Raw genomic sequence first — 27,550 nt, 5'->3', positions numbered from 1 at the left:
TTTTAGATAAAAAAAAACAATCTAATTTACATCATGATCTGTCCATGCATTTAATGCACAAAAGTAAAAAAAAAAAAATTTTATTCCAATTATCAGCTAATTCTGTTTTATAACCAGCCAGCAGGAACACAGAATCTGCGCCACAGAAAACACAAACTCAAGAACCAAAAACGTGCCCTCTAAGTTACGCTCCTCCCATTTGGCATTATGACCCATCCATTTGAAGGTATGCTCCTATTGGGTGGTGTCATCAGCCTTCATGCACAAAGGCCTTTCACTTAGTAAGCCATTATGTCCTTTAAGCCCGAGTCTATATGATCAAACAGTCTGTTGAATCGGACTCTGGTTTATCAAAAGAGGTCTAAAGCATGAATTACAAGAAATGTTACAGAGAGGATGGAGTGAGAACTAACTGTCCATTCTGTTTACTTTCTGAAGTTCAGATAGTTGATCGAACAGTCTGTTGATTGTATAACACACACACACACACACACACACACGTGCACTATATCACAATGTTGAATTATAACAACATTTATTAAAGCATTTCAGCTATTGTACACAGCCACAAGCATTTTGCACTTATATATACTTCCAATAGGCCTAACTTTAGATTATCAAACAGTCTGTTGAATCTGACATTTGAAAATAGATCTAATGGATCATCAAAAGCATAACTTACAAGAAATGTTACTGTACAGTTCTTTATTCTGACTCTCTGATTGATTGAGAAATGTCCTTACTCTTTACCTGATGAGATCCTGCCAGACATTATCAAATAATCTTTTGAATTTCAGTTTAAATGTATAAAACATAGACATGTGTTATATAATGCACATGTAACACACTATAATTCTGAGGTTTAAGTCACTTTACTGTTTTGTCTTGTAGTGGTCCTCTGAGCCTTTATAATCAATGGATTATTGCATGTTTTGTGTCTTACCACCTGATGGTAAATGCATGTGTGTAGAACAAAAGTTTCAGAATACTGTAAATGGAGTAAAGTGATTTTAATATATCCAACTGAAAAAATGCTATATTTGTTATAGTACCAGTATTGGATATTATGGGATGCTTTTGTGGGTAACCGTCAGGGATTCATACTGATTCTAAAGTAGCATTTATATAGGTTTGCTTTCATGCTAAATTATTAAATATTTTTTAATGAATTCATGTAATAGTTTCTGAATTGCTTTGTTTTGTCTTTTAGAGTTTTCTTTCAGTGATGTTTTTCCCTTATTTCCCCTTGTTTTTCAGGATGGCAGTGGGATTTTATGCATGTGTAACCTTATATTTATACCCCAGTGAAAGAAGAAATACACAAGACCAACTGCAAAGTGTGAAGCAAACTACATAAAGGCATTGTACTTACTGACACAGATTTTCTTCAAAAAACAAACATACAAAAAAAACAGTCACTCAGACTGGTTTTCTGTGAAATGATCCATTTTAGAGAACTTTTTAGTGATGGTGATGGGATCCAGACGTCTGAAGTGTTTTAATGCCTCTAAAAGCTCCTTCACAAAAAAAGCTGCCACAAGAAATGGTTAGGAATGCACTACCTGATTGTTTTATGACAGTGTTGAGAAGGTTTTGGACTAAAACTAATTGCAAATTATTATAATTTATGGCAGAGGGATACATACAAAACACTTTATGACAGAATAGTCCCTGAAGAAACCCCTCCCCCCACCCCCCAGATTTTTTTTTTACCATTATCAACATTAAATATACAACCTCATGAAGATGTGCAGATTCATCGGTGGTTTTAGCTATTCTGCTAATTGGTTATATGTGTGCAGTGGTGGACAGTAAATAAGTAAATGTAATTCGTTACTGTACTTAAGTAGTTTTTTTTCTGTTTCTGTACTTTACTTAAGTTTTTCCATTTTGGGTGACTTTTTACTTTCACTCCACTACATTTCAGAGTCTAATATCTGACTTTTTACTCCACTACATTCTGAGAAATCAGTCGTTCCTTTTGGTTTTTGTGTGTATAAAAAAAGTAACATGTCAAAAGGAAAGAAGTGCAAAGCCAGAGCACCAATCAGGGCACAGCGGTCACTTTGTTCTGAGCTTGTTTTGACCTGTTGGTCATACTGACCCAGTGCAGCACAAGGTTCAATGTCAGTGCAGCAGCGTCAAATTTGGGAGCACATGCGTCACCTAAATGATGAACTAACCTAACTTTGTGCAAATAGAGCACAATATAGAAATATGTCCACATATGCAGTCGTGACTGGCCTGTTTCTTTTTTTCTGAATTCATACAAACACTTTCATTTTATAGTAAATCAGTTTCGGTTAGTTTATGTTTATGAACAGAGGCCTACAGATCAACACAGTAAAGGAACTTATTTGTGATCCTGAGTTTAAAGCCAGTTTTTATTCAGCTTGTAACTAATTTACAAAGTAATCTTAAACTGAAACTTTGCTTGTGTGTAAAAAGTGATTTCAGAGCCGCTCGGTTCTCCCTGATGGAAACTGTTTACCTTCAGTGTTTTGTGCTTCTGATCATTTTAATAGACGTCAGCGTCACTAATTAAAAAACTATTAAAAGACTGGTTTACCAAGAGAGACGCTGGAGGACTTTCACCTGAAATGAGTTCATGAAGCGAGTCTTGTTATAAAAATGAAACAGGACATCAGAGCCAGAATTACTCTTTTAGTACTTTTACTTTATACTTATTTGTATATTGAACATTTGAAGGTAAATACTTTAGTACTTTTACTCAGGTTGAGGTCTAGAGTAAAGACTTCTACTTTTACTGGAGTAATATTTTACCTTGAGTGTCTCTACTTTAACTCAAGTACATGATTTGTGTACTTCGCCCACCTCTGTATGTGTGCTGTAGAAATAGCGACTGAGATGTTTGAATGAGACGTGTTCCATTTTATACTAACATCACCCAATCAATTTAGAGTAAAGTACCCTGAAGAAATGCTGACCTTTAATAAAGCACAAATAAATGTTCTATTCTAAAGATCAAAACAGTTATCCCCCTAAATGAGTTAATAATATGTTTGGAGGACAGAAAAGAACTATATTCAGAGAAGCTTATTTTAAGTGAGAAACCTGCAACTGCAAAATCTGATGATAACTGCTGAAAAGTACCTTCTGCAAGTACAGAATAGAGGCTGTATGAGTCTCTGTGAAGAAGCACCTCAAACAAGGTCAATATCAAAGCTTTATAGATGGTCATTCTGAATTATTCCATTGAAGTTTAAGACAAAGAATTAGTGCTTTTAACTCCTTAACCCTCTCTGTGTTCACATTCTAAGGCCTATTATTATTTATTAACTATATGTAAAATATTCACATTATTATTATGTAATGTGTGAGGAACGTTTGAATCAAGTGTGGGTATACCATAGGTCTGCGAAGGTTAAACAGACCATAAAATAACTAATAACAATAAAAGAATGACAAAGATTACTAAATTTGCTTTGACTTTGCTTTATTTAAACCTTCAGATTAGAGTTAATACACATAACTCTAAATTAAACTAGAGTGTTATGGAAGAGTATTAATGCAGAACATGAGAGATTTAAAACCCACAAGCTCATTTCATTTATATGTTTCTTTTATTTCTGGTAAGGGATTTTGGGTATAGGTTAAACTGATAAGAGGTCTGAACAGCAGCTTATGTGTATATAGATGTTAGAGAATTATAAAGTACAGTAGATATAATAAGTACAATCCAGGTAGTGTTCTACAGTGCTGTACAGTCTATGTCCCCAGTGTAGTAGATTAAGATGTGCTCTGAATTCTGAATGCCCAAAAGCTCGTTAATGTCACAGCTCAACTGCTCCAGGTTGTTTATACAGGTTTCTCTAGAGTTTGAGGGTCCCCTGAAGGAGGACCACCGCTCTGCCAGCAATATCCACCCTGCCGTCATCTCTCAGTTCCAGCTCTAGCTCACCCCCACGTCTGGAGCACTGGTAAGCTGCAGAACACAAACAAATGTGAAGAGCAGAGGGGTGAAATAATTATAAATAATATATATTATTCATATGTGTTTGTCAAGGATCTGATTGCATATGATACCGTATGATACATAATTGAGAAATCTATAAGTCTGTTCAGTCTTTGTAATTGAACTCGGTTTCTCTATTATGTGGGAACCTAAAAAATACAAAATTCTTGATCTCTTTATGAATGTGCTCATCTTTCTTTTTATACTGTTGGGAAAAGGCAAGGATATTATTACCCACCTAACATTTTCTTCTTTCCCAGTCTCCCAGTCCAGTATGCAGCAAGAACTGTATGAGCAGAGCCTTCAAGAAAGAAGATTTGTTCTTGTCTTTACGTACTACAATGAGTGGAATTCGTTATTTGATATAATTCTACAGTACATAGCATTTGTGTCGTCCTGTATTCTGTATTATTTGCATTCCAAATCTATGAGCAGACCACATTTACCTGTCACCGGATCTTCTGGGATGCCATGCCATGGGGCAAAGTTGCGGGAGAAGAAGTCATATCCAGGCTGTGAAGTTGGTGCCCCTTTGATTGTGACGACAACACTTTTAACCTTTCCACTGTCTTCACATTTTAGCAGAGTCTCGGCCACCGGGTTCAAAGATGTAAGTGCTGACCTTCAACCAACAGCCACTCACCATGCTCATTACTGCGTTTTGGAAGTCTTTATGTCTCACTTAGATATTTATAATGCACATCCTTTGACCCACAGACTCCCATAGTTCAGGAAAAAAAGAAAATAGAATAGTTCTAAATAGAACATAAACTGTGGTTGATACAAAAGTTACAGCACATCTTATATTTTGTTTTAATTTTTAATATGTTAAACATACGGGGGAAAAAAAAAATAAAACATTCTATTGTAAAATTAGCAGAAAATTGCACATTTGAGTTCCTTCCCGTAGATGATGTGTTACCTTCTTGTCACTTATTAAATTAGCAAGAACCCATCCTTTACAAAATGGCTTAAAACCTGAACCCGCAGGTGTAAAAAAGCTCCTGCGTCACTACAACACATTAAGCTTTACAGAGGACTCAGCAATAGTGGACTACAGTATTTCCAAGCATGTGCTTTATCCTTAGTGATAGCCTTGACTGTTTAACAGTACCTGTCACATGTGTCAGCCAGACGCACTAGAAGCTTCTTTGTGGTTTTACAGTAGTAAACATCCTGAACGGGTAGATCTCCAACAACAGCCTGTAAATGATCAGGAAAATAGTTATGGCAAGATGTGTTAGCTCGTCAGCATGAGAGAGAGGATGTGTACTCTTAGGTTCTAAACAGTACGTATGGTTCCAGGGAAAAATGATTGTTAAATTACTTTTATATTATGTTTAAGTTCTGTAAACTTCACTCACACAGCACATTTACAATGATGAGTTGAATCGGGTGTGCTTGAGCAAGAAAGAGACCAAACCATGCCAGTCAGCAGCTCTCCAAGAACGGAGCTAAATAGCCCAATGTATATAGTTTTACGGAATCGCTCCAAAGAATGTTGTTTTAATTGTGTGCAGAGAGTGTGAGTTACTCTCTGAGTGTGCAAGCCATGTTAAATGTGATTAATATGTCAACTTACCTTAAGGAGGTTCTTGTGTTTATTGCGGTCCTGCAGGTAGATTATACAGAGATAATGTGCTTGTTACTCTTTAAGACTTCAGACTCACTGGCTAAAGATAGGTATTGATTATAGAGGAGTGAATAATTATGCATATATACCTGAACCTCTGGTTTGTTGAGTGGAAAGTCCATCACTAAAGATTCTCCGTGCTGGCGAACCCGCAGCTCGCCACTCAGCGTCTCAAACACCACCACAGGGTTAGTGTTTTCTGTGAGATATGACAGCTGTACTATTATTGCATTTTTTCATGGCTGTTTATAAAAATTTTAAGCGTAGTATTATTTCTTACCTTTCCTGTGGAAGAGCACTGCTGCTGAAGCCAGTGTTGCATGGCCGCATAGTGCAATTTCATTAATGGGGGTGAACCAGCGCAAACCAAATCTGGCTCCTTTTAAGATAAAATGACATGTATTACAATTCTTGATGCCTTTTTCATGTTTTTCAGTGGTATAGCTTGGATCCTAAGGGGCCCTCATATGAAATTAACTTTCAATTAATAAAAATACAATTACAAGATGTTAACCTGAATGTTTATGCTTGACTCCCTACTTAAGATTTTAGTGTTATAAATAATTATGAATAACAATTATTTATTATAATTATTATAAATAAATAAGTTCAGCTACATGCACGTTAGACTGCAAGTTTAGGACCACTGGGAGTCCATATACTTATTCTTTTTCAACTCCTCTGTAGCCAAATGTTCTTCTCAGATCATAAAAGTCTGTGTGAAGGCTTGTCAAACAAGGAATGACTGTATAACATACAAACCCAATTCTAAAACATGTGGGACAGTCTTTTACATGCAAATAAAAACAGAAAGCAGTGATTACATCTGCTCCACACAACTACAGCCGAAGTGGTCTGTGTGTTACAACACTCAAACAGTCATATTTTAGTGTCAGTGCATTCCCACGCAACAAAAACATGAAAGAAAGAAGTGGGTTAATGCTACCCATAGCTCTGATTTAAACGAAGCTAAAACTGAAGTTGCTGTGTGTTTGTGGCATGGGAGTGTGGGAAAAGCTGGCTTAACTGTTTTTAGAGGCACACTAACATGAAACAGCACTCTGTCAGTGCCGCAGCATGGCCAACCTGGCGTTATTGTAGTGAAATGCAGTGATGAAACAACAATAAAAACCACTGATTTCATTTTAACAACACGAATAAAAGAAGGACACTGTTTGTCTGCTGCAATAGAGTCACACTGTAGTTAATGCCACCAAGTTCCATGTTTTACACAGGGAGCGTCAGATAGCTTGTGGTTCTTCCACCGCTCAGACCAGGAGTCGGCTCCACAGCAGAATTCGATTTTTAGGTAAAAATACAGTAAAGCTCTGCTGATCGTTCAAACACAGTTTTAACAATAAATAGTCTTAAAAGCTGGAGTTAATGTAACTTATATCTGCTAATTCACCCTTTAACCCTGAACATTAGCATGAAGACTGCTGGTTACCATAGCAATGCAGACAATCTCGCTTTAGCTAGTGGCTAAAGAAAAAAACAAAGAGAAAGATTTAAGATGAAAATCTGAAGACAATTTGGAGACAAATGGACTTTTGCATTTATAAACAGTCCAGCTCATGCCTGATATGTTTAATCTGCAACGTGAAGCAGTCAAATACTAACATCTGCAAAGCTGATGTTAGCTTCTTATTCACCAGCTTCTTGTTTGAATTGTTCTGTTCCACCTTAAATGGTGCAGCAGTTACGTTCCACATTTAAGCTGGAATGGAAAAATTCTAACAAAAATCTGGTGAATAAGGAGCTTCAGCCTGGGAAAAAGTTGAACGTTGAGAGACATTTTACAAGAAACTGTTCTACTTTGTGCCCTGCGATGGACTGGCGACCTGTCCAGGGTGTATCCTGCCTTCCACGCGAAGACTGCTGGGATAGGCTCCAGCACCCCCCCGCGACCCTGACGGAGAAGCGGCTTAGAAAATGGATGGATGGATGGATGTTCTACTTTGTGGAACTTTTTCCCAAACAGTGGGAAAAGCTGCTACAGCTGATTTGAAGCTTAAAGCAGAGCAAAGTAAGTCTGTGTTTTGTTTATACAGTATAATATTTTTTAGCCAATACTAGTACATTAGCCTATACTGAGACATATTTACAGCCAAGATGGTTTGATTTTTATTGAAAGGACTCAACTGAGTTGAGTCAAAGCTGAGTCTTTCAGTTGCCGACCCCTGGCTCAGACATCTCTGACAGCACAGATAAAAAAAAAAGTCTGCTATCTTGTGTTTGAATACTGTGATATGCTCTGACATGGATGGTGTAGGGGTGATAAGAGTGACTGGAGTAAGGCAGTGTGATCTGTCATTGATGTACCAAGCCAGCTAGTGTTTGTTGCTCATACTAAATTACACTGTTGAGAAACTAAACAGTTTAGCTCCAATTTTCAGCCGGTGCATTTGAAACTGCTGCTTTAATCAGCTGGTAAAAACAGCTAACATGGGAAACTAGCTTTCTCCTACTATCCCATGACCACTTGTGAAATGTTCTGCTGTTTGGCCAGTGACTGTCATGTTCTGACCATAAAGAATAGTTTAAAACCACAGTTAACTGTCTGGTTTCTTCAGCTTTCACTCAGTAGCAAACATCAGCCCTTAACGTTGAAAGAAATAATGACTTGACATTTACTGTGATGATCATCTATATCGAATGATATGAATTTTTTTTTGTCGTTTTAACATTTTTGGCCATATCACGCAGACCTATGTATAATGCACTTCATAAAGTGCCATGTTCTCAGTGGGAGATAGGTCTGGACTGCAGGTAGGCCAGTCTAGCACCTGCAGTCTCTTACTATGAAGACATGCTGCAAAGTGTGGCTTGACATTGTCTTGCTGAAACGTCCCTGCAAAAGATGTCATCTAGATGGCAATATGCATATGTACCCCTCAGCATTTATGATGCTCTCACAGATGTGCAGGTTACACATGCATTTGGGACTAACACCCCCCACCCCACATACCATAACAGATGCAGGCTTTTGAACTTTACATTAACAATTAGGACAGTGTTTTTGCTCTTTGGCCTGAAGAACATATGCATTATTTCCAAGAACAGTCTGAAATGTGGACTCGTCAGGCACACATTTCCACTTTATGTCGGTCTGTCTCAGATAAGCTTTAGCCCAGAGAAGTCGGCAGCGTTTTTAGATGTGTCTGTTTTCTATTTTTATTAGCATTTTACCTCCTGTCTGTACTTTTTTGGAACTGATTGTATTACAGCTGAGTCTATTGAAAGTGCCTAAACAACCATGAAAGTTTTAAACCAAATCAGATACTTCATTCAGTTTTGTTCAGTCAAATACCTGAACTAAAGGTGTCTGTTGATTTCAGCTTTGTCAGAAATGCAGTCTCTGATACGTTCATCTCTGCTGCAATGTTTTGGTAAAGCTCATCTTGCAGTTCCTAGATTTGTCACAAACATTACACAGTAAATTCTCAAGTCAAAAACATTGACATATGCTACATTCTAGTTTGGTTATTCTGATATTGTAACATGAATTCAATAAGGCAAACATGTTAGAAGCATGCTAATAGTGTTATGCAAAGTGACTTACGTTGTCTAAAAGGCAAACTGCTGCAGGATTTCCTTTGAAAGGTAAATTAGTAAATGCATCAACGGTAAAAACTGGAATCTCCATTAATAAGCCAGAGAAGTCCTGTATTTGGATTAGTAAATAGGTAGATTATTGTCCTGTAGAACACTTGTTGATTGTGCTCATGTAGAATGTCCTTGCAACTAACTCAGACTTTGACCTAACTGCAGAGAGACCAGAGCATGCTTATCGCATTTAACCCTATCTAAAACAGTGCGGGTAACGATAGTGGCAGGCTGCCCTTTTTTAGAAAGCTAAATTTATCAAATAAAGAAATAAAAAAACAACTATCTGGTGACAGACACTTTACTACCAGCCTTCAACCAGAACCACAGCAGACAAGTATTCATATGCTGCTGTATATTTAGATATATAATCCAAGTAAACCTTGTGTAAGTTATATGCAGTTACAAGCAATTCAGTTCTAAAAATATCATACTATCACTTTCTCTTTAAAGATGCTGTGTGCACTCTCTGATTCAATTTTCTTCCCTTTTTACCACTTAAGTGACAGTGTAGGCTATTAATTCAAACATTTTCATCTGAATGTGGCTTCCCATATTTCTCGAGTAAAGGCAACGCAGACCTCTGTATCATTGCAGTGCCAGCCTTTTCTCAGTTGATTTTGGCCCTTACGAACTGTTTTTCTTTAGTTCTAGAAAAGGAGCACGGATCTAATGTTCTGACTGACGCTTTAGCTGTTGTACTCAAAATGTTTGAATCTTCACACATGTAAAAGCATCTTAGATTATTCTTAGATTTGATGAAATTTTGAAAATGCCTTGTAAGTATTGCTGACAATGTTTAATTAGTGTAAATTAACAAATGCTCTGTACAATTTCTGAAAAACGGGCTTAGTGAAATACTGGTAGAAGTGCAAATCTGAACTGCTTGTTCACTTGGATTGATTTATGTTGTGAAAATATGTGCGTACACTGGAGATAATGATAAATTGTATGCATTAAGATGCAGAAGTGGGTATTAACAAAACACATTTGCTTTTGCAACATGAATAAAAGCTTGATGGATTTGTACTTATGTGAGTATTTTCAAATGATAGTCCTTTTAATGCTATTCAAGTATATCTGAGAAGCACAGGATCTATTTTTTGTTTAATTGGATTATATGGTGTTGATGCGAGCACGTGTCTGCTTTGTGATTGGCCACATCTGTCACTTTGGAGCTTTCGTATTTTATTTTAGGCCAGAAGCAGAGTGCAACAAACTTTAGTTCCTATTGCCTGTAGATGCTGGGTGTAGTAGGACGTTCCACTGGAGTTGTATAAGCTACGCAATACTTATGTAAATTACTCAGTACTTTAGTTTTTTGATCCCACACTTCTGCACTTTTCCTCAAGTTGTTATTTGGAAAGGTACTTTTTCTTTACCTTTAGCTTTTTCCTAAAACTTAATTTCCTTAAAGTAAGAATACTTGATAAGGCCTATGCTATCTCTCAGGATATTAGATATCAGATTTTAGAAAAACACCCTAAAGTTATTTTAATAAAAAATGGAAGCTTGTCAGAGGTACTCATGCCTAGTTACAGTTGCTAAACCGTAGTTGGACAGTGAACAACTGGGAGAGGAGATTAGTGAAAGGTTTCCTTCACTTTGATATGGAAATATTATAGAAACTCCACTTTTCTCCCACTTCAGAGTTATAACACCTGATGCAGAAGTATTGGAGATGCAAAGAAATAAGATATTTTTTTCTTTAAAATGTAGTGGAGCATTGTAAATAATGAATATAAAATTCATTATAAAAATGAAAAGATTCCTATAAAAATGAAAACACTTTAATACCGTACAGACATTTTTAAAAAGTAATTAAGCACATGTACCTTGTAACTGTCCACCACTGCTCTTACTTAAATATTGTTTTTGGTTACTCTGCTTGCCTCTGTTGAGGATGAATTCCACCAATGTGAATGTGAAGTGTTCTGTTTTAGAGAAACAGAACTGGTCACGGTTGTAGTGATAGAAACCAGACAACCAAAGAGTTTGATGCCACTAAAAACTCCTGCAAAGAAATTTACTACATGAAATGGTTATGAATAAACACCTAAGATGTTGTTTGATGATTAGACACAAAAACTAAGAAGAGGTGTAGGTTCACTGATGCTTTTGAATAGCAAATAAAACAGTTATATTTGTGTTGTAGACATTGTGTCACCAGCTTCCTTTCACCACCACCGCATGCAAAGAAATCTAAATCGGTAACTTTCTCCACAACAAACTATTTCACGTCAAACCACTCTGAGTGGCTGTTTATGCATAAATAGAAGTGTAGCCAAGGGATGACCATAGGCCACCATGGAATGAAGCGTGCTCACTCTTTTGGCCACCACACTTATGGGAAGAGAAACAATCAGCCATCATCAGTAAAACATTATTTATGCTTTTTTTTGGTGAAAATCTGCCATCAAGGTACCAATCAGTCTGATGATGCTGATTTTAAAAGTTATCTTGCTGTGAGAGGCTAATCTGCTCAGCAAACAGGTGAATGCATGAGTTCCTTCAGCCGTGTCGCTCTGTGAGATACAAAGTATGACATTCATTGGGTTAACTGTTAAAAATCAGTCAGGTAACTGTGTATCGTGATCAATACTCCTTTTTCTTTTTTTGCAGCAGACTACCTGCAAGTTGCAGGCGACCTTGCACAGTATGGCCTGGGTTGTTTTCTAACCATTAGATAACCTGTAGTGACTGCAACCTACATGAATAACTTCTAGGGCCTGTCTGTATGAAATGTTTTTCGTAAGGTTAATATTGTGCACTGAAAAAAGTGATGCATTTAACGGACCTAATTCAAATACACTATTCCCTCCTAAAATGTGTTACATCAACACATTTTTGTCTTTCAGTTACTTTTGGTAATAGTTGTATTGTATATGTAAAAGACATAATGTCTTTTTATGTTTGAGCTTTACAGAATTTATCCCAACACTAAGTATACAATGAGTTATTTTTTCCATTTTAGAACAAATTTGTTTATGTACTTGTTAACAAAATATTTTGATTATGTAGCTTTTGTGCAAAGTTGAAAAGTGCAGCTTCAAAGTAATGGCAGCTATACATTATAATACATTTTTCTTTTTTTATGTGATTTTCTAGGTGTTTTGTGTGGATTAAACCAATCACTGGCTCCTTGAACTCCACTGCAAAAGTTGTCAGCAAAACAACTCTGAAAGGGTTAACTTTCCTTTGGCCTGTCTCTTCCCCGGTGACTAACATGTATTAATAAAATCAGACACTGCTGAGGGTGCAAGGGTGTCTACCCTTTGTGCATACTTACAGGCTGTTAATAACTATTGTTCCTCTTTTATTCTGCAAACCACTTGCACTTTTGACTTACTGGATTTTGATGTTGAACTGAGCACATCCAGAGATGGAGAAAAACAACTCCATGTATGGACCAGCAGGTTACGACATATGTTAGAATGTGGTCGGGCCCTTCCTGGCTGCCTGCGTGCACGTGGGACGGGCTCTCTGTGTTTATAAAGAGGGGACTGCCCCTTCTTCTGTGTGCTTTGTGAATAAAACTCTCATCTCTCTACGAGAGTGTTGTTCATTATTGCATCGAGAGCTCTCTCTGTCTTGGGACTTAGTAGGATTGCTCTAAGCCTTCTGACGGCACTTTCCTTTGTGGTTACGCTGTCTGCTTCCCTCCCTCTACTGTTGTGGAGTCCTTCTCTCTGCCTTTCTCCTCTGCTCAGGCGGCCGAGTTGTATGCTATCACGCGCGCCTGTATTCTCTCTCAGGATCAGGACGTTACTATTTACACTGATAGTCGTTACGCTTTCGGTGTCGTGCACGATTTTGGAGGTATATGGTCTCAACGTGGTTTTGTTACGTCTGATAATAAGCCCATATCTCATGCCTCGCTTATCGAGGACCTCATTCGCGCTAGTTTCCTGCCTTCTCGTCTAGCTGTGGTCAAGGTCCGTGCTCATCAGCGTGGCTCCGATCCTGACTCTGTCGGGAATAACGCTGCTGACTCTGCCACCAGGCGTGGCGCGCTCCATGGGCCCCCTTGCCCGTTTCTTGACTCCTCCTCTTTCTCCTGTGCTGCTCTTACTGTTGATTGCCTCCCTGGCCTAGATCTGGTTGATATCCAGTCTTCTGCCTCGCCTTCGGATGTGCAGCATTGGCTCTCGTGTGGTTATGACTCTGCTGTTGTGCCGTTCCGTGACGGTAAGGGCCATCTGTGTCTCCCCACCCATTGTGTTCCTTTTCTCGTTCCCGATTTTCATGGTATTTCTCATCGGGAGCGAAGAGGGGTGAAGCATGACATGTCAGAATTGTTTTGCATTCATAATTTGAATTCGGCTATAGACCGCATTCTAGACCGATGCCTAGTTTGTGCACAGAACAATCCAAAGCCTAAAGGCCCCCACCAGGTTCTTCCCAAACCTGAGACGCCGTTCCAGGAATGGCAAATAGATTTCACACACATGACAACTGTAGGGCCCCACAAGTATCTACTGGTAATGATTGATAAATTCTCCAGATGGACTGAGGCCTTCCCGTGCAATAAGGAGAACGCAAACACGGTAGTGACAAAACTATGTCAGGAAATCATACCACGATATGGCGTCCCTCTAGGTATTGACTCTGATAAAGGTACACCTTTCACTTCAAAGGTCACACAAGCGCTTGCTAAACAGCTAAGCATAGACTGGGCTTTTCACATTCCCTATCACCCCCAATCCTCCGGAATGGTAGAAAGGGTGAACCGCACTATAAAGGGGCGGCTAAGAAAAGCCATGCAGACTCAAAACACAACCAACTGGGTGAAAGTCCTACCTGTGGTCTTAGCTGAACTGCACATGACGCGAACAGACACCTTAGGTGGATTATCGCCATACGAGATTGTCATGGGACGACCATTTCCTGTTCCATGGCGACAGGTAACGGCTCTGGGGGGACTGGCGGACCTTGAAGTACGTCGCAGTGAGTACACAGCGGGCCTGTTGTCAGTCTTGAATGAGTACTGGGAGAGGGTCAATCAAAACATCACTGACCCTCCCAAGACCCCCACGCATCTGTATAAGCCCGGGGACCAAATCATGGTTAAAAAGTTTGAACAAAAGGGTTTTTCTGACCCTCCTTTTTCAGAGCCCACAACTGTACTCGCTGTTACGCGTACTGGTGTCTTAACTGACCTTTTTCCACAGTGGATCCACGCCTCCCGTTGTGGTAAAGCTCCTGAATTATAACCCGCTCTGCCTATTATTAATCTCCCTTTTGTTTTGCAGAAGCATGATGCTGCTGATAATGCTCTTTCTCTGCTCGGAAGGTATCTCGCCATGAAAGCTCCTATTGTATGTGTATGTGTGCTGTTGCTACTGTTGTGTATGGGACCGTGTCTTTTCAGGTGCCTCATGGATCGAGTGTACGCTCTGGCCTCCTCACTCATCCCCCACCGGTCCGACTACGTCTTTATGGCACAGACCGTGCGACAGCCCGTCTACGCGTCATTGGAACCATCTTATGATGATGCTGTTTCTGTTTCTGTGTAGGAGCCTTTTTCTCTGTTCTCTCTGATGTGCGTATTGCTTATAACCCGTCTTCAACGAGTTATAAAAGAGGGGAATGAAAGGGTTAACTTTCCTTTGGCCTGTCTCTTCCCCGGTGACTAACATGTATTAATAAAATCAGACACTGCTGAGGGTGCAAGGGTGTCTACCCTTTGTGCATACTTACAGGCTGTTAATAACTATTGTTCCTCTTTTATTCTGCAAACCACTTGCACTTTTGACTTACTGGATTTTGATGTTGAACTGAGCACATCCAGAGATGGAGAAAAACAACTCCATGTATGGACCAGCAGGTTACGACATATGTTAGAATGTGGTCGGGCCCTTCCTGGCTGCCTGCGTGCACGTGGGACGGGCTCTCTGTGTTTATAAAGAGGGGACTGCCCCTTCTTCTGTGTGCTTTGTGAATAAAACTCTCATCTCTCTACGAGAGTGTTGTTCATTATTGCATCGAGACCTCTCTCTGTCTTGGGACATAGTAGGATTGCCGTGCTGGTTTATCGCTTCATTCTCTGGTTTCTGAGGGATAGCACTGTTCTAGGAGACCCTTCCTAACAAACTCGAAAGGTAGTGGAGAAGAAGAAACACTCAATGAATGCCAACGTTTGCAACCCTCTAAGAAAATTAATGGATTTTGACTGGCTGTGCATGTAAGTGTAACGGGAATGTTGTGAGCACAGCAAAGCAAGTCCTACATGAATATCCTTCATGCAGTGTTTATTGATGTAGTTTGACTTGTGTGGTGAGATCCATGAATGTGGAGTTTAACTTATTTCTAAGGTCTAAATTTGATATGCTTTCTAATAGTATAAGTGCTTTGGGAAAGTTTTTCCTGTAGCTCTGCTTTCAGTTTTGATACTGAATTCTAGTCAATTTTGGTAGTCTCCTCTCAGGTATATGCAATGTTAAAGCCTTGTAATTCTCAAATATTTGCACTTTCAGTATTTTGACAGTGTTCTTATGCTAATTCTGTTAGTCCCAATGTTTATTGGTACCAGAAAGCCTGGTACTGGCAGCCTGTTTCTAAGGTCTAGGCCAGTGATCATCAGTCCTGTTCCTAGACATCTACTTTTCTGCAAAGTTCAGTACCTGCCTGTATCCACTGCCTGCCTATCCACTGGTTTGTTAGGTGAGAGTTGAAATTTATCTCCAGGAACAAAGTTGGTGACTACTGATCTAGGCTGAGTTGAGTTGTTTAGATGTTGTGCATGGTGATTTAATTTTAGAGTACAATTTTTGGCTAAATACTAAATAAACTAAGAGTAGTCTGTTAAGTGTTAGCCTAGTCTGCCTTGTTACTGCTGAGAAAATTGTATTAATATCAGTATCTTGACTGTGTTATGCTGATTCTGTTAGAATGAATCTGGAAGTGATGCATTTGCTTGTATATTTTATTTAAAATACATATTAAAAAGATGTTAAAATGCTTAATTGAACACAAGCTGTTGTATGCAGTATTATTTGCATAGTGCATACTGTAAAATCATGTAACTTCATACAATTATATGTCAAAACCCATTCTTCACAGCAGAGCTTTAAACTAATTAGAAAACCTTAGCTAATTGTAATTTTTACAGTAATATATCACTAAAATTTTACAGTACTTTATTGGCAGCTCGAGTTGCCAGGTATATACTGTAATAATTGGAATTACAGCCGATTATTGTAAAGACTAATTACAGTATTATAATGTATTTATTGTTGATCAAATTTGATGTATAAAGTGGTAATACTCTATTTACAGTAAATTACCATTATTATGATACAGTAATATTTTGTAATTTTTCTAAATTACTGTTATTTTACAGTCCTTTATTAGCAACTTTTTTTCCAGTAATTTACTGTAAAATTTACAAAAAAAATTTTACAGTGTGGTGCAGGGACTGAGGGTGTGGGTGGGCTCAGGTTAACATCTGGGGAAGTCAGTATAGAAGTGGAATATCTCTCTCCCTCTCTCTCTCTCTTTCTCTCTCTCTCTCTCTCTCTCTCTCTCTCTCTCTCTCTCTCTCTCTCTCTCGTTTAAGCTCACTTCACAGGTTACAGTTGCTTAACTTAAACTCCTATGGACCGTTCCCACCGTCAGCTTTCTCTCTTACCTTTGTGAGCTGTGGTCTCCTACCAGATGCCTGAACCACCTCAGCTGGCTCCTCTCGACGTGGAGAAGCAGCGGCTCTACTCCGAGTCCCTCCTGGATGACCGAACTTCTCACCCTATCTCTAAGGGAGAGTCCAGACACCCTGCGGAGGAAACTTATTTCGGCTGCTTGTATTCACGATCTCATTCTTTTGGTCATTACCCAAAGCTCATGACCATAGGTGAGGGTGGGAACGTAGATTGGCCGGTAAATTGAGAGCCTTGCCTTATGGCTCAGCTCTTTCTTTACCACAACAGACTGGTAAAGAGCTTGCATCAATGATGACCCAGCACCAATCCGCCTGTCAATCTCCCACTCCCTTTTACCATCACTCGTGAACAAGACCCAGAGATACTTAAACTCCTCCACTTGAGGCAAGAACTTATCCCCGACCCAGAGAGGGCTCTCCACCCTTTTCCACCTGAGAACGATGGCCTCAGATTTGGAGGTACTGATTCTCATCCCGGCCGCTTCACACTCGGCTGCAAACCGATCAAGCGAAAGCTGGAGTTCACAACCCGATGTTCTCAATAGGACCACATCATCTGCAAACAGCAGCGATGTGACCTTGATGTCACCAAACTGGATACCCTCCATCCCCTGACTGCGCCTAGAAATTCTATCCATGAAAATTATGAATAGAATCGGTGACAAAGGGCAGCCCTGACGGAGAACAACTCTCACTGGGAACGAGTCTGACTTACTGCCGGCCATGCGAACCAAACTTCTGCTTTGTTTGTACAGGGCCTGAATGGCTCGTAGCAGAGAGCCATGTACCCTGTACTCTCGAAGCACCTCCCACAGAATACCCCGGGGAACACAGTTGAATGCCTTCTCCAAATCCACAAAGCACATGTGGACTGGTTGGGCAAATTCCCATGAACCCTCCAGAATCCTGGAGAGGGTGAAGAGTTGGTCCAGTGTTCCACGACCCGGACGGAACCCGCACTGCTCCTCCTGAATCCGAGGTTCGACTATAAGCCGGACTCTCTTCTCCAGTACCCCTGCATAGACCTTACCAGGGAGGCTGAGGAGTGCGATTCCCCTGTAGTTGGAACACACCCACCGGTCCCCCTTTTTAAAAAGAGGCACCACCACCCCAGTCTGCCAATCCACCAAGGAGTTTTTTAACTACCTTAGTGACTTCAGCCTCAGTTATGGACTAGCCTATTCCCGTGTCCCCAGACTCTGGAGAATGTGTCAGTGGGATTGAGTATTCCTTCCACCGCCCAATGACGTCTCCAGTCGAAGTCAACAGCACACCATCTCCACTATATACAGTGCTAGTGGCACACTGCTTTCCCCTTCTGAGTCAAGTGATGGTTTGCCAGAATCTTTTCGTAGCCGACTTAGTCACTTTCCAAGGTCTCCCCAAACTCCTCCCACACCCAGGTTTTTGCCTTGGCAACGACTGAAGCCGCAGATTGCTTGGCCTGTTGATACCTGCCAGCTGCCTCTGGTGTCCCACAGACCAAACATGCCCGGTAGGACTCCTCCTTCAGCTTGACGGCATTTCTCACCTGGGATGTCCACCACTGAGTTAGAGGATTACCGCCCCGACAGGCACCAACTTCCTTGCAACCACAGCTACAGTCAGCTGCTTCAACAATGGAGGAGCCCATTCTGAGTCAAGGTCCCTCACCTCCTCCGATATCTGGTCAAAGTTTTGATGGAGGTGTGAGTTAAAAATCAATCTGACAGGTTCTTCTGCCAGACATTCAGAGCAAACCCTCATTATACGTTTGGGCTTGCCTGGTCTCACTGGCATCTTCCACCACCACCTGACACAACTCAACACCAGGTGGTGATCAGTTGACAGCTCAGCTCCTCTCTTTACCCGAGTGCCCAAAACACATGGCTGCAAGTCCGTTGACATGACTACAAAGTCAATCATTGAACTGCGGCCTAGGGTGTCCTGGTGCCATGTGCACATATGGACATCCTTGTGTTCGAACATGGTGCTTGTGATAGCCACCTGTGGTTTGCACAGAAGTCCAAAAACTGAACACCACTCAGGTTCAGATCAGAGAGGCCATTCCTCCCAATCACACCCCTCCAGGTCTCACTGTCATTGCCCACGTGAGCATTGAAGTCCCCCAGTAGGACAATAGAGTCTCCAGGAGGAGCACTTCCAAGCACCCCTCCCAAGGACTCTAAGAAGGCTGGGTACTCTGAACTGCTGTTCGGTGCATAAGCACAGACAACATTCAAGACCCTGTATCTGTCAACCTCATGCACCAGCTCAGGCTCCTTCCCCGCCAGTGATGTAACATTCCAAGTTCCAAAAGCCAGTTACAGCAACCGAGGATCAGAACGCCAAGCCCCACACCTTCTCCTCAGTGAAAAAAATACAGTACAGCAGACTGATCTTTGACTCCTATGTGCTGCAGGGCTTTGAACCTTTGCTACTTAGTACACTCCTCCTCAAACTATACTTACATGTGAATGGCTGTACAGGGACATAAAACTGACAGAGGAGTAGTTTTTGGGTTTTTTTTTCCCCCAACTTTTTTTCATGCTTGTTTACTCATTTTTGTAACCTGGTGAAACGTGTCTCAGTAGGTTGTTCACATCCACTGATATACCAAGCTAATTTCTGAACTATTACAGAGAAATAAGGACGGTGCCAGCATGGATCACTCGGCCAAGAAGAACAACAAGAAAAGAGTTGCTATAGTGGGAGGCGGTTTGGTACGTTCACATGGATTAATATCTTTATAACATTAGTTTGCATCTGATAATACAGTGAGTCATTCCAATTGTAATTCACTTGATAAGACAGGCACATAAAGCAGACACAGTACCCTAGTTATACATGATCTTCTTGTCCTTGAGATGGTGAAGGGTACTTTAATGTCTTAATTATGTTGATATAATCAACCTCCTTTAAAAGAGGTTCATTGTGCTGTTAACACATACTGCATCAAAGAAAGTGCTCTATGCAGGTCAATAGCTTAAAAAACGTTTATGAAACATTTCTCAGTTATGTTTTGCTGGAAAAGATCTTCAGGGTTTTTTATTTTCCCTTTATATTGTCCTTTAGCCTGAAAATTTGAATTGGCATTCATTTGTTACCTTTGAACAACATAGGACTTGAAGTGGTTTAACAAAGTTTACAAAATGGAAAGTCTTCTTCAGTTTTTTTTTTAGCATAAAAGAGGTTTAACTATAGTTGTAAACTACACAAGTGGTTCTCAAAGCAGTTCTCAGGGCCCCCAGATAGTCCACATCGGGCCGTGAGGAACCATTGTTCTAAATTGTTATTGAAATCTTACATTTGTTCGAGATTTAACGTCTTTTCAAGCATGATAATGTATTAAAAATTTGGTCGAATTTTCCGCCATGTGTATCCTCTCAATCTAGGTTGGTGCCTTGAATGCTTCCTTCTTTGCAAAGAGAGGTTTTGCTGTTACCATTTTTGAATCTCGAGAAGGTAAGGATTAAAACCTACTGGATCATATGGGCTAAAATGTTTAAAGACTTTTGTTAATATTTAGAATATTGATTAATTACAGCGTTATAGTAGTATGATATGGAACAAGAACACAGAGATACTTATGGTGTTGGATTGACTGACTGACCTTTAAAACCTGTTAGATATTCGCTGTGCCAAAGTAGTGAAGGGCAGGAGCATCAACCTAGCCCTCTCCCATAGGGGGCGCCAGGCTTTAAAACATATTGGGATTGAAGAGAAGGTATGTTCAGCTTCTTAACCTTATCATGTGCAACCCATGAATGCTCAGTATAACATACATAATCAGTTAAAGAGACACTAAACATACAATAAATAATAATAATTGGGAAGAAGTCACACTGATGTACTACTTCTTCGTTTTGTACATCTTCCAATAAAATAGTTTTGCTCTGCATTAGTCTGTGAGGTCAGCTATTCTTCCGATTTTTTAATGGCTTATATTTGGCACATAGAGGCTGTTATGCATGCCTCAGCTCTACCTGTGTCACTAGGCTTTTATACACTTACATGACCTTTCAGCATGGGAAAACCAGGCTTTTATATTGCTCTCCTCTAGGGTATTAAATCTGAACTCAAGTTGAACTAAAATGCCTCAGTTGAGATGGGGGAAGATCTGAGACGTTATAATCGCAGATAGGGTGGCCATATCTTTTTTATTAAACTAAGTTTAATGAAAATACCTGAATGATAGCCAAATATTAATGTTCTTCTTTGGCTTCATGTTTAGAAAACTGATTTTCAATTTATGACAAACATTCCATTGCAAATTCCTGCTAGAATTAAATTGAATTGAATAAACGTTCTCTGTTTGTCATACTCTGTTGGACAGACTGACATCTAAGGCAGCGATAATGGCTTCCAAGGGAGTCTGTTATTTATTTAACTTGTAAAGCCAGTGACCTCAGTGGAAGAGCAGTTGTTTTGGAGCAAATAGATATCAGGCTCTGTAAATGATTCTTATTTTTTCACACAATGTTAAACCAGCAAATGAAGGAGAATGAAACAGCAGTCTCAACAAAAGAGCTATAGAAAGTACTCAAAAGTGACAAACTCACAGAATAAAGATTTTACCTTCCTAAGAAATTAAATGAATTGCCTAGTATCCTCCCAAATTTTAGCTTCTTGTGAAAAAATTGTACCTAAGTACATGTAAGTAGTTACTTTTGCTACAGGCCATGCATTGATGTGTAATTTAGAAAAATCCACAATTATCTTCTTAATTTTCAAGATATTCAGTAAAGATATTATCTCACTCATTCTCCACTGTGTTTATGTGTGCACTCTAAATAATTGGCATTATTAATGATCAAAAGGGAACAGACATTTTGTGGGTGCAGCATTTAAGTGAGAGAAATAAAGAGAGAGACAGGTAGAAAGGTAGAATAAAGGAGGCAACACTTGGATCTTGGGATCGCTGCTATCAGTTGTTATTCAGTCAGTTTCCTACGTTTGTGTAGTGTGTTTGAATGATATGCATTATTGTTTTGAGCTTTGTGTTTTGCTGATGTGTCTGTTCAATGCAGATTGTGTCTATGGGCATCCCAATGCATGCTCGCATGATCCACAGTCTGAACGGGAAACAATCGCCCATACCATATGGAAAAAAGGGTCAGGTAATGTGACATATATATAGTTTTCTATTTATTTAGTTTCTATCTAAACCACTTTGTATGGATATAAAATCAGTCTATAATGACCAGGTTTGGGGATATTTAAATTTGATCACACAATGAACATAACACTTTAAAGAGACTTTACACTGACTCCCAACCTACCAGTACCATTTTTTTAAGTGTACTCGTGTGGGTGTTTTAGTAAGGAGCCTATAAAAGAACAGCATTCCTCGGCTCATGAGCCAATGGCTGTGCTTGTGGACGGAGTTATTTTCTTTTTTTATTCTTGTCAATGGCATTAAAAACGATATTGATAATAGTTCTGGTTTATTAAAATTGTCGAAAAAATTTTTTAGGTTGTTAAACTCAAATTTACACACACTCCTATGAGACATATGTTTAATCACATAGAAACGCCAAAGGTGACATTAACAAATGCCTAAAATATCAGTGAAATGTGTGCACACATCCAGATTTTACTGTACACAACTTTAAATGAATAAATAAAGGCCATTGATATGGAATTTGGAAATCCATGTGGAATTGATATGGAATTTCATTTATTGGTCTCATTTCTTCCACTTTTAATCTTATTTTACGTGAGTATGCAGTATAAATCTAAACCCAGAAATTAATTATAAATATTTTGTAAAACTTGGTAACCTTACATGTAACTGCTGTACATGTAATATTTGTTTGTCTTACAAGGTTTGACTCTTTTTTTTTTTCTTATTATTTAAGAATAAATGATGCTTACCTATGGGTTCTTCACACATGATCAGACACCATTTATTGCAGGTAGACGACATTTAGACCACATGGCCTTAACCCCCGCAGTAAATCAATAGAACTGCCTTGTTTTGTCTTTTGTTAATCATTTTCATGGGGAGGGCCAAACTTGACCATTCAGAGCGCTTTGCTCTGAACATTTGAACTTTTACCTTTGTCATGAGGGCCACGCAAGGCCATTGTAGCGCCCCTATCTCTTTATAAGGAATATTCTCCAAAGTTACCCCACAACTAATAAGGATGGGGCACGGGGTTCGATACGTACGTGTTACCTCTGACTCTAAACTCTAACTGGACTGCAGCGTGAATAAAAACACAGGATATTAAAATTCCCAAATTCGCATATTTTATTGACGTCTCCTTTAGGAGCTCTGTATAATCTACTCTCTCAGCCCTTTTCTCCTCTTCAAAATACACAATGTAGTGATCCCTTTACAGTCACACAACTAAGTAGGCAAACAGACAATTACATTCACAACCAAAAACCCATGAACAAACATAAGGTGATGAAACTTCTCACTTGACCAAGGCAGTATCGCGGTAGAAATATAAACACGCACGCTCGTTTTAGCGACGTTGTGAGTACTTATATATAGGCTGGCACGTGAACGCTTAGTCTGTAACCCCCGTTGCAGGCCTGTTACGGTGCTAGAGTGCGTTGAGGCCTTGAAACAATAAAACACCGACCGCTTCACTCAAGATGGAGCCAAAAAAAAGTAAACAAAAGAGTAGCGCTACAATACCTGAACTCCTCGGTGGTGTCTCACTCCTGGCTCATTACTACCCTCCGATGAGGCTCTACCCGCTCGCCCACAGCAAAGTCACGTCACCCGCAACAACGCGACGATCCACTCACACTCTCGCTCTCTCTGTCTCTCTCGACGCTTCCCACAACAGTGCTTGGAACGAAGAGCTTTCGGTCACAGTCTCACTAACTTCTCAGCAGCGGTACAGCAACAGTTCCACGTTCGCCATGAACAATGAACCCGTGTTCTGGACTAGTTTGGCTAAGCCTGCCAAACTGAAACACGAGCTAGCTGCGTGCTTGGCTAGCACACTAAGAGCAAGGTTACAGTCAAAAATACACTGAACTCCACAGCCAAACACTAATCCATCTTTCTCAATTAACTTGCAGCTATGTCTCTTCAATAGGGCCACTTCTAGATGTAACTGGGTAATCTCTGCAGGCCATTCACCCTTGTGCATGAATCCCAGGACCTCTCGGATGACAGCATCAACCCCTTGGGCTTTTCTGAGGTCCTCCATAGTCAGTTGTTCCAGCTGTCCCAATTCCAGCTGGGTTGGGAAAGCATAAAGTGTGGGAATACCCTCTGAGGACACGCCTAACTCCTCCAAGCTCCCGGCTTCAACCCCTCTGGGTACTCTTGGTTCAGAACAGCACCAAGCCCATTCATGCTGGCACCCACATGTAACACATAGGGTCTCTTTGGGTCAGCAAATGCCAAGGCGGGTGCATGGGTGAGACGATGAATTATATCATGAAAAGCTTGGGTGCATGTTGCAGTCCACCTCTCACCGAAAGGCTCTGATTCTTGATGATAAGCTTGAGGCTCTGGACAGTCACCTGTAGTTTTGCGTTTTTCCACTTTACCCTTTTTGGCAGGGGGATAACCTTGGTCAAATCAGTCAGGGGTTTAACAATAGAGGAGTACCCGGCAACAAAACGACGATAGTAGCCACAAAACCCAAGAAATGACCGGAGAGACTTTAGATCAGTTGGCTGAGGCCATGTAGCGACAGCATCAAGCTTGTCAGGGTCAGTCTCGACACCCTCTGCTGACACAATGTGACCTACATATTTGACCCTAGACTGACAGAATTGGCATTTGTCTAGAGAAATGATCCAATATGATCCAAGACTTTGAGGAGTCTTTCTTCATGTTCCTCTAAAGTAGCACCAAACACAATTAAGTCGTCCAAATATACCAGCACTTGGAGCATGTGCATGTCATCTACTGCCTTCTCCATTAGCCGCTGAAAGGTAGCAGGGGCCCCCGTGACTCCTTGTGGCATTCTCTCAAATTGGTAAAAGCCAAGAGGGCAGATAAACGCAGTTTTCTCTTTGTCCTGTTCGGCCATGGCTATCTGATAGTAGTAAGTCCAGTACTCAAAACCATTGGCTCCCAGCCAAGCAATCTAATGCATCAACAATGCGCGGGGTGGTATACTGGTCCGGGACGGTCTGTCCTAAAGTCCTAAAGTCCTAAAGTCCTAAAGTCCTAAAGTCCTAAAGTCCTAAAGAATGCTCCACCCCTTTGGCCAGGCCAACTTCCCATTCATGAAGGGAAAATACATGACGTCTACTTGCAATCTTCTGCCTCAGTCTTTCCTTCCACTCACTGGGAACTGGAGAGTCACCAAAGTCAATCATGTGTGGATCTATACCTCCAGGTGTTTCTCTATTCAGAGGGGATGCTGCCACTTCTGTGAGCTGGACTTGCCCAACAGGCTGACACATGGGCAATATAACCTCTTTCAAGCTCTCATTTTGTAAGACAACAAAGAAGCTATTAGCATCAATGGCAGACACTGGAGCAACTACAGGCTGAATTAACATTCCTTGTGGCAGTGGGTTTGAATCATCTGCTTCCACTAGCACTATGCCATTGCATACTGGCACCACAAATCTACCTTACATGAGACACAACGAGTCTGCTGCGGTGCCATCACCAAACATCCAGGGCCCATCCATTTAACATGACCCACATTTTCATTTCCACATTCTGCAGTCACTCCCTTTCTGTTTGAAATTGGCACACTGACGTCTGTCCCACTGTCCGCACCAAGCACCCTTGTTAGTCTCACACCTGCAGTTTCCGTGCACAATGATGCAGGTCTCTTAAACAGGTTGGCATTTGTGCCCAGTATGACAGGGGTTTGGTCAGGTGTTTTAGGACCAGGACAAACCAACGCTAACACTGACAATGTCTCTGGGGCACCCGTGTACTCTTTTGGAAACTGGACATCCACCACTATATATCCCCTGTAGGGGTAGCTGGAGCTGCTAAGACCCCAAATTGCCAAACCAGACACTTGGTGGATGGGTACATAAGATAAGTGTTGCTCATACCAGTCTTCAAAAATAATAGTGACTTGTGAGCCACTATCTAAGAGTGCTGTACAAGGGTGACCATTTATTCTTATTTGCGCTGTAGGTGTTGGGCCTATCAGTCCCTCTGGCACAGAAACAGTTCCTATGGCGTTCACAGCCTGTTTTCGCACAGAACAATGACGTTCTTTGTCCAAAGTGTCATGGTTATAGGGGTTTTGACTGTTTTTATTAGTTCTATGCAAGGAGAAGATCAGTTTCCGGATCACTTTTTTCTCATTTTCAGGTAGGGTGCACTTTGTGGCGATATGTCCATCTTCCCCACATTGATAGCAGAAGAAGTCTCCTCCGTCTTTTGTACTTGGCAACTTTGGATCTGCACCAAGGTAGTACTTCGGGGTGTCTACTTTGGCGCTGGCAGCTAAAATCACAGACTCACTGTCCTTCTCTGTTAAATTCTTGACTTTCTGTTTCATTCTGTTAACATCTTTCTTAAGAGCGGTAACCTCTGATGCACTATCCTTACAACGTTGATGTACACTAGACAACAAAAGGGGTTTAACCTCATCAGCATTACCTCTAGGTTTTTCTGCTAGCTCTGCCATCTCGACTTTCAGAGTCTTAAGTTCTGCTTTAAGGCTTTGCACTGGGACACTGTCTGCTTCTACATCTTCTTGGGCTCCCACCTGTCGCACATGTGGGCGCACCTTATGACGAGACCTTTCATACTCTTCTTCTGCTCTAATCTCACTGAGCAGGTCCAGAAAATTAGGTGGCTGGTTCCTTCTTTCCTTAAGGCAAAGCTGTAACAACAACAGTTTGGCATTGACTGCACCTCTAAACAGCTGTTCAATTCTCACTCTGTCCATGTCCTTAGCCATAATGCCCCCTTTCTGTACCACACGGGTCAGAAACGGTTCCAATCTCTTTACTCCGGACTTTTGTTGCATCAAGCAGAAAGAGAAGTACAAATCTTCCCCAGATTCTGGAGATCCAAAAGCACGGTTAATCGCATCCAAGAATTCATCCGACTTTGCCTCGGGTTTACTGAATCTCAAAGCCCTTACAATTTCAAGAGCAGGACCTTTTAGGCTCTCCATTATCCTCCGTTTTTTTTTTTTTTTTTTCTTTTTCAGAATAATCACTTTCCTCTATCAGTAAAGTGACCTGTTCCATCCAGTGTTCTAGCTGCTCCTCCCTAGCTGGACTCAGAGTGATACCTGAGAAGGTTCTAAGGCGTCGGTAGCCATGGCCTTCAGCCTGAATTTTACCTGACTGACTCATAAAATCCCTCACTGCGGTAAGAAAATATTCAACTGACTTGCCTTCTGCGTTGGGGGAGCAACAGAGAGCTCAAACCAGCCAAACCAGCTGTCTAACTGACACCTGCTAAAACTGCTTTCTAAAACTTTACTTCAAATGCCTTGAAGTCCCAAAATACTCTTTCTGTTACCACAAACTCAACCAACTCTCTTCTCTCGACTCTCCTCTCTTTTTTCTAATAAGGAGCCAATCACGAAACACCATGTTCTAAAACCCACGATTTAAGCCAATAAAAAGAAAAGATGGGGTATACAGACAGACGAACTGAAAAATAGGTTGCACCAAGCACGTTAGAACTGTACATTCCAACCGACCCTTGAACGTATTCTTTTTTTTCAAAAAGTGAACATTAACATTGAAAATAAAAACATTTTAATACAATGGTCAAGAACAAATC

General features: G+C 40.5%; 2 protein-coding genes across 6 annotated transcripts in view; one reads left to right on the top strand and one right to left on the bottom strand.

Moving 5' to 3' along the window:
- Positions 1 to 3,440: 3,440 nt before the first annotated feature.
- LOC108438177 (phenazine biosynthesis-like domain-containing protein 1) lies at positions 3,441 to 22,800 on the bottom strand. 2 transcript variants are annotated; one of them, XM_017715804.2, is made up of 9 exons: positions 9,172 to 9,378; positions 8,920 to 9,019; positions 5,890 to 5,988; positions 5,699 to 5,808; positions 5,559 to 5,588; positions 5,091 to 5,179; positions 4,423 to 4,598; positions 4,215 to 4,277; positions 3,441 to 3,946 (listed from the first exon to the last, which is right to left on the bottom strand). In XM_017715804.2, the coding sequence occupies exons 1-9, from the start codon at positions 9,253 to 9,255 to the stop codon at positions 3,834 to 3,836; spliced, it is 864 nt and encodes a 287-aa protein (XP_017571293.1). In that variant the 5' UTR covers positions 9,256 to 9,378; the 3' UTR covers positions 3,441 to 3,833. The 2 variants fall into 2 exon arrangements, with proteins under 2 accessions (XP_017571293.1, XP_017571294.1); XM_017715805.2 differs by lacking the exons at positions 8,920 to 9,019; positions 9,172 to 9,378 and adding an exon at positions 22,729 to 22,800.
- The window catches only part of LOC108438175 (kynurenine 3-monooxygenase), a 28,250-nt gene continuing 15,645 nt past the window's right edge, over positions 14,946 to 27,550 (top strand). Inside the window, exons 1-5 of one of the 4 annotated variants that reach the window (XM_017715802.2) lie at positions 14,946 to 15,316; positions 19,494 to 19,574; positions 20,247 to 20,316; positions 20,481 to 20,578; positions 21,882 to 21,971. In XM_017715802.2, the coding sequence (XP_017571291.1) occupies positions 19,515 to 19,574; positions 20,247 to 20,316; positions 20,481 to 20,578; positions 21,882 to 21,971 (318 nt within the window). In that variant the 5' untranslated portion in view covers positions 14,946 to 15,316; positions 19,494 to 19,514. Of the gene's footprint in view, positions 15,400 to 19,000; positions 19,575 to 20,246; positions 20,317 to 20,480; positions 20,579 to 21,879; positions 21,972 to 26,116; positions 26,217 to 27,550 lie in introns of those variants that run through there. The other 3 variants (XM_017715799.2, XM_017715800.2, XM_017715803.2) reach the window with 3 other exon arrangements.

Source organism: Pygocentrus nattereri, chromosome 5, assembly GCF_015220715.1.
Source record: "Pygocentrus nattereri isolate fPygNat1 chromosome 5, fPygNat1.pri, whole genome shotgun sequence".
NCBI classification, from domain to species: Eukaryota; Metazoa; Chordata; class Actinopteri; order Characiformes; family Serrasalmidae; genus Pygocentrus; species Pygocentrus nattereri.
Note: the sequence above shows the minus strand (reverse complement) of the source record. Positions and strands in the feature narration are given on the sequence as shown.